Here is a 13792-nt window from a genome sequence, read left to right on the forward strand (position 1 = left end):
GGGTGTCAGCCAAGCAGTTTTCATTTGACATTGATGTACTTCAGAGTCGTCAGTGTACATTTACTACTTACTGAAAATGAGTGAACGCACAGCCATTATATTATATATTTAATCTTATTTTACTCATGTTTTTAATTAAAAAGTATTTAATCAATGACAGAATGGTCTGCTGCTGTAAAGGACGCACTAAAATCAAAAAGACTACTTTTCCCCGGCTGCACAAAGTTCTATCCAAACTTGTTGTTTCTACCATAAAACAAGGCAAAAGTCAGGAAGAAAAGGCGCCTTCACTTTACCAGGGAAGGCGTTGACGTCAATGACAGCATGTTGGCCGCTTTGGTTATTAATGATGACGTCGATGCCAAACAAGGACACGCCCAGCGCCTGCCGCAAGGACCGGGACAGTTCTCGGATGACGTCATCGCTGGGAGGCTGAGACACGCCCTCCACGTTGTCCCTCTGAAAGGACAACTGGACTGTCACTCAGGGAAGAGCAGACTCAATTGTTGGGTGCCATTTTTGTACTTGTCTGCTTGATAGGTGAGTAGGAAAGGAGTAAAAACAAACATGGCTGACACGTCAATCGTAATTAAGCATTATTGTGAACTTGTTGCCATTTTGACAGCAAACAGCCTCCTGCGGACAGTTCTAGTAAGTAGACAAGTACAGCACATGTGCAAACAAAGTATTATTGACTACAACGCTGCCACAAAAGTTTAGACAAACTTGTTAAAGAAAATGTCTCAAAAATGTTGATGTTAGACAGAATACTAACAATCAATTACAATACTAACAACTAATCAGAGGTTTATGCTGATATGGAAGCATTTTGCCTTGATGTTTCTACTTTAGGAACATAACATTTAGTAAATTGTTCAAAGTTTTGAGTGAGTTTTTGTGTAAATTTAAGTCACATGATAGAAAGTGAAGTCGTACCGAGGTCAGGTCAGAGGACGACTCCGGCTTGGAAACGTTGTGGCTGTTGAAGAAAATGGCTTTCCTGTCTGAAAAGGGAACAGAGGGGAAAATAAACATGACGCGATGATACATTTTGCTCATGTTGAGCACTAGGTGGCGACAAAGCTCAACCCTCGAAGAGACGGTGCAACGTTTAGTTCAGGTCAGTAGGGTCACACCTTAACTTTACTCCAGGGGGGTTCAAACTTTTTACAGTGAGGGAAGCATAATAAATAAATAATTTAATGAAAAAAAATTAAAAGATGTGAGATCTTCTCTAATACATTTTGCACATCCAAGATGCTAAAACCTCTCTGAGCTGCCACCTTATCGTGGCGTTTGCGTGTCCCAATGATCCGAGGAGAATGTTGTCCGGGGGTTTCTATGCCCCCTGTTAGGGTCTCCCAAGAAAAACATTCCTATGTGAGGGACCAGACAAAGAGTATCTCAAAGACCTCTATGGAAAGTCAAATTCAAGAACCCAGATTTCCCTCGCCCGGAAGCGGGGCTCGATGGTGAGCGCCTGTCCCCATTTGGCCCTGCCGGGCACAGCCCAAAGAGGTAACATGGGTCCCCCCATTGAAGGTGGGACCCATAGGAGGGAGCATAGAGGTCAGGTGCAGTGTGAGCTGGGCGGCAGCCTAAGTCAGTGCCCTTTTTGGCGGTCCGATCCTTGGCTACAGAAACTAGCTCTTGGGACGTGGAACATCACCTCGCTGGGGGGGAAAGGAGTCTGAGCTGGTGTGCGAGGTGGAGAAGTTCCGGCCAGATCTAGTCAGACTCACTTCAACGCAGCGCAAGGGTTCTGGAACCAATCCTCTCGAGAGGGGCTGGACTCTACTCTGGTGTTGCAAGCAGTGAGAGGCGACAGGCTGCGGTGGAAATTCTTGTTGCCCCCAGGCTCAGAGCCTACACGTTAGACTTTAACCCGGTGGACAAAAGGGTAGCTCCAGGGGCGTCACTAGCTTTTAAGGACAGGGGGGGCTTAGCCCCCAGGAGATGCACAGGATGCAAGCGAACGTAGCGCACGAGCACAAAACTTCACAAACGGCTAACAAAGACTTAGAAATTATTCATTGTTATTATTATTATTTCAGTGGGTTTATTTTCAATCTGTGTTCAGTACAACAACAAACATGGGTTTGCACAGTGACATTTTGTTTACAGCATCAACAAGAAACAATCACTTGCATGATCCTTCAAGATAAACTGAAACACAATGAAAGTCATGGCATTAGCCTCTATGTTATTAATTCACAACATAGAGGCTAATGCCACGACTTCAGCTCACAATACAATAATTGTTTGTTCCCAAATATTTTGAAGTTCCACATATTACATTTTGGGCACATATTTGACTAAAATGGTTGTAAATTCAAGCCCTGGAAATATTACTTGATTACTTGAATTAAAGTAATATCTGGATCGGGATAATTTGGCTTGTATATAATATATTCATACTGTATATATATATTATGGCAAGCCGTTAAGGAAAATAAATATATATGGAAGTCTGAATAGAAATGAGAAACGTTTATACATACTGTAAATAAGAAAGACTTAGAGTCGGTCTGCTGATCTGAAAAAGAGCCAAAGCTGTCAAAGAGCTGAGGGACCATCTTCAAAGTGCAATGCTGAAACAAATAATTCAAACAATAAAATGTAACTTCCAGGGCTTGAGATTAACGTAGTCCCGTCGTCCCGGGGACGGTAAAAAAAATGCACCGGACGAAATTAAATGCTTCCCGGGACGATGGTTTTTAACCATTTTTTTTTTCTTTTTGTTTTTCTGTATTTATTCATTTTACATTTTATATTAAATGTCTTGGTTTTTCCACCCTCTGAAAATCCTATGAAATGTTTAACAAGCCATCCTAAAATAAGTAAACAGCTATTAATGTAACAATACAATAAAACAAATATATTTAATGATTTTTTTTTCATTATTTTAACAATAGGCTAATGTATATTACTTTATATAGATTCTACAAGAAACACAAAACTTAAAAAATAAATTATTTACAATTGCAGACACAAGGTTCTTGTTCTGCAGTGCTGTCTGCTAATGTGCTTCGTACACCTGCAGGACCGCAAGCAAGGTCGCAGAGAAAATGCGGACCGGATTTTAGGTGATGTGGGCATTTTCTATATGAACAAGTCCAAGGACCGCAGGCAAGGTCGCAGAAAAAATGCGGACTGGATTTTGAGTGATTTTCTATATGAACAAGGGGCTCTCTACCTTACGCTATGAAGTGAGGGGAAACTGAGTGAATAATGACAGGTTATATGATTATTTATTTAAACTCATATTCGGGCCACTTTATAATGAATATGTCGGCATATATTTGTAAAAAAAAATATATATATATATATAGATTTTTTTTTTTTTTAACACCAAATTATTTAGGGGGGCTTAAGAATATTTTAGGGGGGCTTGAGCCCCCCTAAAATAGGCCTAACAACGCCAATGGGTAGCTCTATAAAAATGGGACCCACTACCTCCCTGCTTGGCACTCAGCACCAAGGGTTGGAATTGGGGGTTAAATCACCAAAATGATTCCCGAGCACGGCCACTGCTCCCCTGACCTCCCAGGGAGTGGAACAAGGGGATGGGTCAAATGCAGAGGGTAATTTCACCACACCTAGTGTGTGTGTGTGTGTGTGGCTATCAGTGGTACTTTAACTTTAACTTCCCTCCACCTTGAACGGGTCCTGACTGTTGTTTGTGCTTACTCACCAAACAGCTGCCCTTTTTGGATTCCCTAGAGCAGTGGTCCCAAACCAAAATAATATTTTATTTTTATTTTTATTAAATCAACATAAAAAAACACAATATATACATTATTTATCAATATAGATCAATACAGTGTGCAGGGATACAGTCTGTAAGCACACATGATTGTATTTCTTTATGAAAAAAAAAAATAAAATAAAAAAAATAAAAATAATTCCACCTCCAAATTTTCAAGCGTTGACCGGTCCGCAGCTACAAAAAGGTTGGGGACCACTGCCCTAGAGGGAGTACTGGAGAGTGCTCCCCCAGGTGATTCCCTTGTTCTGCTGCGGGACTTCAACACTCACATTGGCAACGACAGCGAAACCTAAAGAGGCGTGATTGGGAGGAACGGCCGTCCGGATCTGCACCCGAGTGGTGTTTTGTTATCGGAATTTTGTGCCCATCACAGATTATCCATAACAAACACCATGTTCAAACATTAGGGCTTCCATATGTGCACTTGGCACAGGACACCCTAGGCCGCAGTTCCATCATTGACTTTGTAGTTGTGTCATCGGATTTGCGGTATCATGTTTTGGACACTCGGGTGAAGAGGAGCTTTCTACTGATCACCACCTGGTGGTGAGTTGGCTCCGATGGTGGGGAGGGATACCGGTCAGACCTGGCAAGCCCAAATGGATTGTAAGGGTCTGCTGGGAATGTCTAGCAGAGTTTCATTTCTCACCTTCGGAAGAACTTTAAACATGTCACGAGAGAGGCGCTGCACGTTGAGTCCGAGTGGACCATGTTCCGTACTTCTATTGTCGAGGCGGCCGATCGGTGCTGTGGCCACAAGGTGGTTGGTGCCTGTCGTGGCAGTAATCCCAGAACCCGCTGGTGTGTCGAGTCCTATCGGTTTTTTTTTGGCTCATGGGACTCCAGAGGCAGCGGACAGGTACCGACAGGAAAATCAGTGCACGGCTTTTGCGGTTGTAGAGGATAAAACTCAGACATGGGAGGAGTTCGTGGAAGCCATGGAAAACGACTTCCAGACGGCTTTGAAGCGATTCTGGACCACCATTCGCCGCCTCAAGAGGGGGAAGCAGTGCACTGTCAATACTGTTTATGGTGATATACGGTGCCCTTCTAACTTGCTTTGGTGCCCTAAAATATGAGCCCTCCTTTAAGGCAACACTTGCCTTGACCTTAAAAAGTTAAAATTCGAGGCCTGGCAGAGTTCTGTCATCCTAATGTCCATCCATCTATGTCACGTTATTTGATTGGATCACGGAACATGATACTCGCCACGCCAAGGCTTGATCGTTAAAGTTGCGAAACAAAAAAAACAGAGCACGTAAAATGCCGGGAAAGAAGGACAAAAACTGGAGTTACCGGCAAAATATGGACATTTTGAAAGCTAAGCAAAAGAACTATAGGATGTACAAATGACCAACACTGCACGCAAGGAACAAAGTGAGGGGACGTGACCGCGTAAGTTCTGTGGTGGAAAAAAAGGCAACTTTTCACTTGCAGGGCAAACGTGCTTGAGCTTGTTATGAGTGGTGACTTAATATTCTAAATAATGGTGTTTATACATATGTGTATCTGCTGATGTAGTTCTGTTTCAACTGGGGGAAAAAAAAAAAAGAAAAAAAGACCAATACTGATAGAAAGAAGCAGATACTGATAAACGTCAAAATGCCAAATATCGGCACCAATAATCGACCCGGTCGATAATCGGTCAATCTCTAGAAAATATATTACCAGTTCATATTGTAAATACATAACAAATTAATACACACACACTATTTATAAAATGTAATACGTTTGATTATAATATTATACATATATACAGTACAGGCCAAAAGTTTGGACACACCTTTTCATTTCAATGCGTTTTCTTTATTTTCATGACTATTTACATTGTAGATTGTCACTGAATGCATCAAAACTATGACACCTGTGAACAGAAAACCCTTTCAGGTGACTACCTCTTGAAGCTCATCGAGAGAATGCCAAGAGTGTGCAAAACAGTAATCATAAGAAACTAGAATACAAAACATGTTTTCAGTTATTTCACCTTTTTTTGTTAAGTACATAACTCCACATTCATAGTTTTGATGCCTTCAGTGATAATCTACAATTGTCACTTTCATGACAAATAGTCATGAAAATAAAGAAAACACATTGAATGAGAAGGTGTGTCTAAACTTTTGGCCTGTACTGTATATTAACTATTTTGATATAAAACTTCTAAATTGTATTGCCCCAATAAATGTGGGAAAAATGGCATTTTCAATGGTTTTCACCAACACTTTCTTTGCTATTTTGTTTGCTATTATAGCCTAATTTAAAACACACATGACATGGTCAAATAGAAACAAAGGAGCCCTGACTCTACCATCCTGACGACAACTAATTAAGTTGTAGTTAGAGGGGCAGAAACATTGCAAGCCGGTTTAACCCTGTTCTACTGGGCCAAATAGAACAATCCTGGCCATCATTGGAATGACGCTGACTGCATCCACTGTCCTACTTGGTTATTTTCAACACGTTGGACAATTAGACTCGCGGAACAAAAGTCAATTGCTCCTACAAGCCTTGAAAAGCCTGAGCATGTCCAATTTCAGGGACTGTAAAGACCTTTTACACGCTCATATAGTGGCTGGCTTACCTGCAGGTCCAGCAGGGAAGTTCTTGAGGGAGGGCCTCTCCACCACCGTGTAGGAGTCGCCCACCACAAACACCTTGTAAAGCACTGCGTTGTGGTTGATGAAGCTCTGGATCACACAGGGCGCCTTCACGTCCTTGAGGTCGTCCTCGTTGAAGATAATGGCCATCTGGGTGCGGAAAGTCATAGAAACGGTGCACTGATTTCAGATGAAAGTATCAAGACACATTGGGGAATCAATCGGGGGCTAACGAGTCAAATTATTTCCTTTTAATTATTGAGATATTTTGGACAAATGTATGTTTCATTATCTGGGAACACTGAGGATTGCTCTTTTTTTTCCCCAGTGCAGAAGCGGTTCTAGCTTCAATGGCGCCCTGGGCCAGTCCCAATTCATTCAGTTTTGCATTATTGAAATAATTCGTACTTAACTTTTTATTCTGTCTATGTATGCTAGATTTTATTTAGTTTTATTCATTTATTATATATTTATTCTACATATATTTTTATCTTCATAATATTTTATCCTTGATTCTTAATCATGGTTCGTACTATTTGCACACGCTTTATTATTTTTTTTACTTTCTAGCATTCCTCGAAGGGAGCCCTCTGCATCAGGGATTATATCGGTCATGGCTGTGGGGGTGCTTTGTGTGAGCTTCATGGTCTGGTGACCAAGGCCCTCATGTATTATGATTATTAAGCATGTGTACGCACAAAAACCTGGCGTACACCCTTTTTCATGGCAAAGTTGAGACGTATCAAGACTGACGTTGATGTGGAAATGTGCAGTGTCTCACGCCAACATCATGCTTCACCTGCACACATTTCTACAGGCTGTAGACACTTTGGCAACAAATAGAGGTGGTCTTTCAGGCTTTGCCAACATTTGATTTTAAAAACGTAAAAAGATCAAAGCAAGGACACAAAATTAACTTTTCACCAATGCATTTTAAGGGAAACTGCACTTTTTTGGAATTTTGCCTATCGTTCACAATCCGTATGAGAGACAAGAAGAAAAATAGTTGTTTTTTTTCGCTTTCTAACATAAGAATCGGCTCGTACGTAGCTAGCAATGCAGCTTATGGGAGCAATCAATTCTACCTCTAAATCACTTTAAAAATGCATTCAAAAAACGTCCAAAATACTTCATTTACTTGCCATAACCAGTGTAATAACCAAGCTGCAGCGACATTGTTATTGTAAGAGCAAACATTGAGGAACTCTTTTTCTAGTGTAGTAACACATCGCCGTGCTTTGGTATTAGTCGTAAAAGCTAACTACGGCAAGACTTAAGCTGGCTTCTACAACACCACGAAATGCGTTTCAGTTTGTAATGCACAACACTGCGATACGACAACAATTTGTCGTGACTGAAAAACATGAACTATCGTATTACAGTATCTGTAAAGTATTAGCCCACATTTAATCTTTTGTTTGTACACAGCTGGGCTAGCCAGACAGCGTATGTACTGTAGTTGTAATAACATGCATGGCGTGCTGCGTGTATCATGATGGACATCAAAGTGACTCACTCGATGGACAGTTGTTCATCTGGTCCAGCTGGCCGGGAATATTTCCTGTTGATTTTGGGTAAGCACTCCATTTATGTTGAAATAGCTTGGCTCCAAGTTTATAGCGTCAAAATCGCTTTCATCCCCCTCTGCTTCCGCCGGCTCCAATGCCTCACTCTTCCTTCGTGCTTGCTTCTATAAGCAGCAGTATATTTAGCTTCAAAAGTATAATGTTGTAAATCTTCATTTTCCCAAAAACAGTCGTCTTCGTTGTCTGTCACCAAGTCTGCCATTATGAGAAAACACACATGTGTTTGATTCCGGAAGTAGATACACACATGTTGCCAGAAGTCAGATGTGTGTTGCGATGGAAACAGAAATCAATGCGCGGAAGAAATCAGTCCCGGAAATGATTAAAATGATCAGAATACGATAAATATTGAACATATTAAATATTGTTATGAACGTGTCTGTTACTACATTATTAAAGATTTGCAGCGTGTATATAAAACGTTGCCGGAGGGTTTTTAAGATGTTTTAGAGGGTTTTGAAGGCTACAACGGTGACTGCCACTAGCTGCATCTTTCAAGCATTTTTTTAATCATCTTTAAAATTGTAAAAAAAAAAAAGACGTGTGTTTTGTCTCTCATTATGATTGTGAACAATAGACAACATTCCAGAAAAAGTGCAGACAATTTGTGAGGACAACTATTAATTTGTCTAGGCAATCATTTTGCCACCTGTTGCTGTCACAATGTGTTGTTGTGGTTGTGGCACAATGGCACCGGAGACGGTGGAGGAATTACCCGACTTTGTGTCACGTACGGCTCTCAAGCTCTCCTGTGTTGTAATAATAAATAAAGTAATCATACAAGAGTCAAAGTCTTTTGCATCCTTTTTGATATATGCTGGCATGTTTAAATGTAAAAAATTACAAACCAAATATTGGCTGTGAGCAGGCTACTGTATGAACATATGAAGTTACACAAATTATATTTATATTATGGGTATCAAAGTCACCCAACTCTTCTAAAGTTGTACGTATCGTTGTAGATACTACTATCTATCAAACGGGGTGCAGCCCTACTTTATCTCCGGCACCCTCGTCTTTTTTGGCCGTCCGCATCCACCACTTGTTTCCTGTGTGCGATTCTCTGACTCTTTGACAGCCTCACAATGCTATTCCACTCAAACGACTTTCGTTCATTGGAAACACAAGAAAGAAACACCTCCTAGTCCTACTTACTCCGACTGAATTCTGATTGGCCAGAGCATGCAGATCTCAGGCACATGGCTTATTTCAATATGATTTGCGTTTTTATGAGTGGCCTGGGCGTAACCAACTAAGCAAACATTTCACGTTGATTGCAATGTAACGAAGAATTGGCTTGGAATCATTTCTGCGCACACATTAATACATTAATCTTTTTCTTGCTTACACTGATTTCTGAATTTAAACGTAAAGCAATTTTTAGTAGGAAATTCACACAACGTTTAATACATGCAGATGACTCGTGTGATAGTGTTTCTTTACCTGGCTCCTCTGTACTCATCAATGCATTCATCTGTGTGTGTATTAGGACACTGTTTCAAAGTCTGTAAAGCACTTTGTGTTGCATTTATTTTATGTATAAAAAAATTGCTTTATAAATAAAGTTTGATTTGATTTGAGACAAAGTGAAACTTAACTTTCTCTGACGCTGCCAGTTACATGTACATCTTGTCTTTGTTCTTTGACCTCATCCTATAAGACAGTGATTCCCAAACTGTACATGGTACGCAGGCTCCATCTAGTGGTACGCCAAAGAAGTCTGTAAATATGTACTGTAAATGGAGTATTATTGAAGATGATGTTTGTGCATTGTGTGTAATGTTACACCGGCCAAAAATATAAAATATACTTGTTAAATAAAACCTCTGCCTTGTTTTTAATGAATACATAGCCCTACCATGCTACTGTATTTTAATGTTGGACATTATGGTGGTACTTGGAGAACCAAGTGCTTTCTAAAGTGGTACTTGGTGAAAAAAAATTGAGAAGCACTGCTATAAGACATACTTATGTGTTCTTTAAAGTTTACATTAACAGAGATGTCGATAAGATATTCTTTCATTGTCTCTCATTGGTTTGGTTACAGCAAAGACAGGCCAACGAACAGAATTTCTTCCATTTTAACTTCCTGTAGTTGTATTGAAATGGTATCTTTGTCCGTATATATAGTCTTTTCTAGTTTGCACTAGAGACAATCCGCTGACAGGACGAGTGTTGTAGCTTTGTTGGTGCAAACCGTGTGTTAGCGTGTGACCCCTTACCTCATGAGAGTTGGTTCCGTGAGCCACTCGTGTTTTGCAAACTGAGAATGAGAAAGAGGGCCAGGAAATGTGTCATGTCATGACAACGTAGCACTATAAACACATATTTTATCCTGTAATAAGTGTCAGTGGGTGGAATATGACTTACTGAAGGGGAATGTGAGTCCGTGTTTCCTGATCTGCTCCAGTACGTCCGGGCTGCACTCTGTGTTGAGTACCATGAACGGAGGAGAGCGAATCCTCTCATCTATGAAAACCACAGGGAAATTAGCTCTCAATAGCAGTTATTTAATTGGGGATTGTTTATTTGTATGTGAAAGCCACCTGCACCAAACTCAATGGCATTTTAGTCATTTGAAAATAAAACCTTGCATTGCACTGTTTACTATTGAATCATCATTCATTTGAAGTTCACCTGAGAAGGACAAGCGGTAGAAAAAGGATGGATGGATGATTACTATAACTGAGATATGCGACGATCCACACACACAAAGGAAGTTGTGACATACAGGAAGCAGCAGACAGCGGTCAGAGGACACATGACTTAACAGTCACGGCGCCATAACAGGTGCAAACTCTACATGACCCAAAATGTGGCAAAATCTAATCAATACCACAAGAAATATACAGTCTGTGCAACACATTTGTGCTGCGGCTTCTTTAATTCGCTGAGAATGTCTGTTTAATTTGTTTAAACCAGGGTTCCCAAACTTGGTAAATTCAAAACAGAACTTATAAATATAGTTGTTCCCAAGCGTACTAAAATAAAAATGTGTAACCATAACAATAAACATAGACTACATGCTGCCGCTAAGTGACATCATATGCAAATACAAACCCCGTTTCCATATGAGTTGGGAAATTGTGTTAGATGTAAATATAAACGGAATACAATGATTTGCAAATCATTTTCAACCCATATTCAGTTGAATATGCTACAAAGACAACATATTTGATGTTCAAACTGATAAACATTTTTTTTTTCCTGCAAATAATCATTAACTTTAGAATTTGATGCCAGCAACACGTGACAAAGAAGTTGGGAAAGGTGGCAATAAATACTGATAAAGTTGAGGAATGCTCATCAAACACTTATTTGGAACATCCCACAGGTGAACAGGCAAATTGGGAACATGTGGGTGCCATGATTGGGTATAAAAGTAGATTCCATGAAATGCTCAGTCATTCACAAACAAGGATGGGGCGAGGGTCACCACTTTGTCAACAAATGCGTGAGCAAATTGTTGAACAGTTTAAGAAAAACCTTTCTCAACCAGCTATTGCAAGGAATTTAGGGATTTCACCATCTACGGTCCGTAATATCATCAAAGGGTTCAGAGAATCTGGAGAAATCACTGCACATGAGCAGCTAAGCCCGTGACCTTCGATCCCTCAGGCTGTACTGCATCAACAAGCGACATCAGTGTGTAAAGGATATCACCACATGGGCTCAGGAACACTTCAGAAACCCACTGTCAGTAACTACAGTTGGTCGCTATATCTGTAAGTGCAAGTTAAAACTCCTATGCAAGGCGAAAACCGTTTATCAACAACACCCAGAAACGCTGTCGGCTTCGCTGGGCCTGAGCTCATCTAAGATGGACTGATACAAAGTGGAAAAGTGTTCTGTGGTCTGACGAGTCCACATTTTAAAAAGACCCTTCCGGCTCAAGCCCTGGACGGACGACCTTTGGGACCCATCAGGTTTCGTACCGAACCCATTACCATTTCGGGAAACCACAGCGAGACCATCAGCCTTTGGGTCTGGAAGCACCCGTCGCCCCGCTGGTCCTGGGTAGGTCTTGGCTCCGTCAGCATGACTCCCACGTCTCTTGGTCTTCTGGCAGGATTCTGGCCTGGAGCACACCCTGCCACGCTAACTGTCTCAAGGCAGCTTCCCCTCCGGTCCACCGCCCCAGTATCAGCTCCCCTCAGACAGACCTGTCCCTTGTACCAGACTGCTACCATGACCTTGCTGAGGTCTTCAACAAGGAGCAAGCACAGTGTCTACCCCCACATAGACCATACGACTGTGCCATTGAGCTACTCCCAGAGGCTAAGTTACCTGCTAACCGTCTTTATAACCTGTAACTCCCAGAGGAGGCCATGAAGACATACATCACGGAGGGCCTGGCTTCAGGGATCATCACTCCATCTAAATCTCCACTAGCGGCTGGATTTTTCTTTGTCACCAAGAAGGACGGTTCACTCAGGCCCTGCATCGACTACCGTCATCTGAAAAACATTACGGTAAAGAACAAGTACCCATGCCGCTTCTCAACTCATCTTTTGAACCATTGGCCCCAGCTACGATCTTCACCAAGTTGGACCTCTGCAACGCCTATCATCTGGTGCGGATTAAGGAGGGAGACGGATGGAAGACTGCATTCAACACCCACCTCGTGCACTTCGAGTACCGTGTTATGCCCTTTGGACTTACTAATGCGCCTACCGTTTTTCAGGCCCTTGTAAATGACATTCTGCGCGACATGCTTGATCAATTTGTTGTGGTCTACCTGGATGACATTCTTATCTTTTCCCATAGTTTGGCGGAACACCAAGAACATGTGCGACTCCTGCTCCAGAGACTGCTGGAGAACTGTCTGTTTGTCAAAGCCGAGAAGCGCAGCTTTCACACCTCATCTGTGGAATTCCTCGGTTTTGTGGTCGAGAAGGGGCACATCAGAGCCGACCCCAAGAAGGTGAATGCTGTGGTGGATTGGCCTCAGCCATCCTCAAGAACAGAGTTGCGAAGGTTTCTAGGCTTCGCTGGATTCTACCGACGCTTCATCCAGGACTTCAGCCGGATCGCCGCTCCACTCCATGCCCTCACCTCTCCAAAGAGTCTTTTTGTCTGGTCTCATGAGGCCAACAACTCGTTTGAAGATCTGAAAAGGAGCTTCATCTCCGCCCCGGTCCTCGTCCACCCTGACATAGACGCTGCTTTTCTCGTGGAGGTGGACGCTTCCGACTCTGGGATTGGAGCTATACTTTCCCAACGCTCTAGAAGTGATAATTTGATTCACCCAGTGGCCTTCTTTTCCAGGCGTCTGTTCCTGGCAGAGCGGAACTACGATGCCGGAAATAGAGAGCTGTTGGCGCTCGCCGAATGGAGACATTGGCTGGAGGGGGCTCGTCACCAGTTCCAGATCCTGACCGACCACAGCAATCTCCTCCACATCCGCTCTGCCAGGAGACTAAACAATTGACAGGCAAGATGGCAACAATTCTTCTCTTGCTTCGATTACTTGCTGTCTTTCAGACCCGGTTCGAAGAACGCCAAGGCGGACGTTCTCTCCAGAGTCTCTATGGAGGAACCTTCCGAGCGTTCGGTGGATGTTCCCATTCTTCCTCCTTCTCGTATCGTGGGGATGGTTTCCTGGAAGGTAGAGGAACTTGTGAAGTCTGCGCTGCGCTCCAATCCAGGACCTGGGGGTGGACCACCCAACAAGCTCTTTGTCCACCAGGAACTGCGATCCAGAGTCTTGGATTGGGGACACACTAGTCTGTTCTCGTGCCATCCGGGTTTCCAACGAACCCTGTCACTTCTTCGAAGACACTTCTGGTGACCTTCAATGGCCGGAGATACATGGGAGTTCATCACTGCTTGTTCTACCTGTG

At 42.3% G+C, this 13792-nt stretch overlaps 1 protein-coding gene across 1 annotated transcript in view; it reads right to left on the reverse strand.

The window, feature by feature from the left end:
• The window catches only part of itpk1b (inositol-tetrakisphosphate 1-kinase b), a 94347-nt gene that overhangs the window by 1800 nt on the left and 78755 nt on the right, over positions 1-13792 (reverse strand). The window contains exons 6-10 of the mRNA XM_062042216.1: positions 10320-10418; positions 10172-10212; positions 6348-6513; positions 937-1004; positions 297-459 (exon numbers count right to left, since the gene is read on the reverse strand). Coding sequence (XP_061898200.1) covers positions 297-459; positions 937-1004; positions 6348-6513; positions 10172-10212; positions 10320-10418 — 537 coding nt within the window. The remainder of the gene's footprint in view (positions 1-296; positions 460-936; positions 1005-6347; positions 6514-10171; positions 10213-10319; positions 10419-13792) is intronic.

Source organism: Entelurus aequoreus, linkage group LG03, assembly GCF_033978785.1.
Source record: "Entelurus aequoreus isolate RoL-2023_Sb linkage group LG03, RoL_Eaeq_v1.1, whole genome shotgun sequence".
Taxonomy (NCBI): Eukaryota; Metazoa; Chordata; class Actinopteri; order Syngnathiformes; family Syngnathidae; genus Entelurus; species Entelurus aequoreus.